General features: G+C 38.5%; 1 protein-coding gene across 1 annotated transcript in view; it reads right to left on the bottom strand.

Moving 5' to 3' along the window:
- Nucleotides 1-523: 523 nt before the first annotated feature.
- LOC105518160 (lipid phosphate phosphatase-related protein type 1) overlaps nucleotides 524-1,724 on the bottom strand; it is a 317,174-nt gene continuing 315,973 nt past the window's right edge. Inside the window, exon 8 of the mRNA XM_011951029.1 lies at nucleotides 524-763. Coding sequence (XP_011806419.1) covers nucleotides 731-763 — 33 coding nt within the window. The 3' untranslated portion in view covers nucleotides 524-730. The remainder of the gene's footprint in view (nucleotides 764-1,724) is intronic.

Genomic DNA, 1,724 nt, shown 5'->3' on the forward strand with positions numbered 1-1,724 from the left:
GGGAGGCTGATGTTGGCTGCTTTTGTGGAGAAAAGGTGGCAGTGACACCTGCCTGCCAAAAGACATTGCAGAAGGATCTTGAGTTCTTTAGTAGAGGCCATTATCTAAGAAAGAATCATATAACCCCAATACCCTCCAAATTCAGAATTCTCTGATAATTGTGTAACTAGGTGATTTTGTTAATATATTACTTTAAACTTTGAATGGAACAATTTGTTAAGAGATCAGAGTGCAACATTCTTTTTGAAGACAATCTTATTCCTGCAATTGACTTTGAGATTTATTATTAACCAACATTGTCCTTCCTGTAGCTCAAAAGTTTGCCTTTTATTAAAATTCAAAAATTCTGGAGGAGGCAGCAACTGTGGTAATAAAAGTTTAAAGTGAGTTGTTATATTTACTTCTGTGTTTATAAAACTGAAAAGAAAATTTGTGTACAAATATCACAAAACAACGTCAACCATTGAATAAATGTGGTTCTTCAATGCACGCTTGAACAAGAAAATTTTGTTGGTTTTAAAATTCTGGCATAAATATATTAAAGCTGACCAAAAAACAAAAAAAAAGGGCAAGCTACATCACTTCCTCATACAAAAAATGTACAAAACATTAGCTTCTAACTAGATAAACATGATATTCGTCATCACAGTTTGACATTGAGCAACTGTGTGTTTTGAAGTATAGAATTGGAAGGTGATTTTAAAAAACAGCTTGTGACACATCAGTCATCTCAGGTAACTTCGGTCATGGACGCAGAGTGATTCTGTGGAGAAAACACAAGCAGATAAAATCTGAGATAGGGTTGCCTGACACGTGCACACTCACTTGTCCCTAAATATTCCCTTGTTTTGTCTCCTCAAGGGTGCACAGGCTGTTCCCTCTCATAATATGCTGCTCCAAGGCCACTCAATGTCCCTTACCTCATTTTTTTTTTTTTTTTTTTTGAGATGGAGTTGCACAATTTTTGCCCAAGCCGGAGTGCCATGGCGTGATCTTGGCTCACTGCAAACTCTGCCTCCTGGGTTCAAGTGATTCTGTTGCCTCAGCCTCCCGAGTAGCTGAGATTACAGGCGCCCGCCACCATGCCTGGCTAATTTTTGTATTTTTAGTAGAGATGGGGTTTCACCATGTTGGCCAGGCTGGTCTTGAACTCCTGACCTTCGGTGATCCACCCGCCTCGGCCTCCCAAAGTGCTGGGATTACAGGCGTGAGCCACCATGCCTGACCCCTGATTTCTGTTGTTAGGACACTGGGGGTTTACATTATATTCTGTAGAGCTCAGATACACATTTTTAGAAACTGAGTATTTTGTATTTTTTCAAGGTACTTTTGTCTGAAATCTTTGTGAAAACTGAGGTTTTGGTGCATTTCTTTCCTCAGGCAAAAATAACTTTACCTTTTATTCTTTTACCTCTACAATATGCTTTCTATTTGAATTTTTTTGGGTCAACACTTTGGTCATTTATATGATTCCATGTAAGAGTAAATGGTGAAGATAAAGCCATTCAAATCCTGAGATAACTAGGTAGGTGACTTGAGGCAGATTTATTTAACTCTCCCTCCAAGTCTTTTCTTTTTTTTTTCTCCTATTGACAATACGAAGTCTATAATATCACCAGTTCTGAATCAAGGGACCATCAGAATTCTCTAGGAGTACCTCCTCCATTTTTTTTGTTTTAAAACTCCACACCTGCTGAATCAGAATATCCTGGGGTGAGGGTCCA

Source organism: Colobus angolensis, unplaced genomic scaffold (assembly GCF_000951035.1).
Source record: "Colobus angolensis palliatus isolate OR3802 unplaced genomic scaffold, Cang.pa_1.0 Scaffold313, whole genome shotgun sequence".
Lineage (NCBI taxonomy): Eukaryota > Metazoa > Chordata > Mammalia > Primates > Cercopithecidae > Colobus > Colobus angolensis.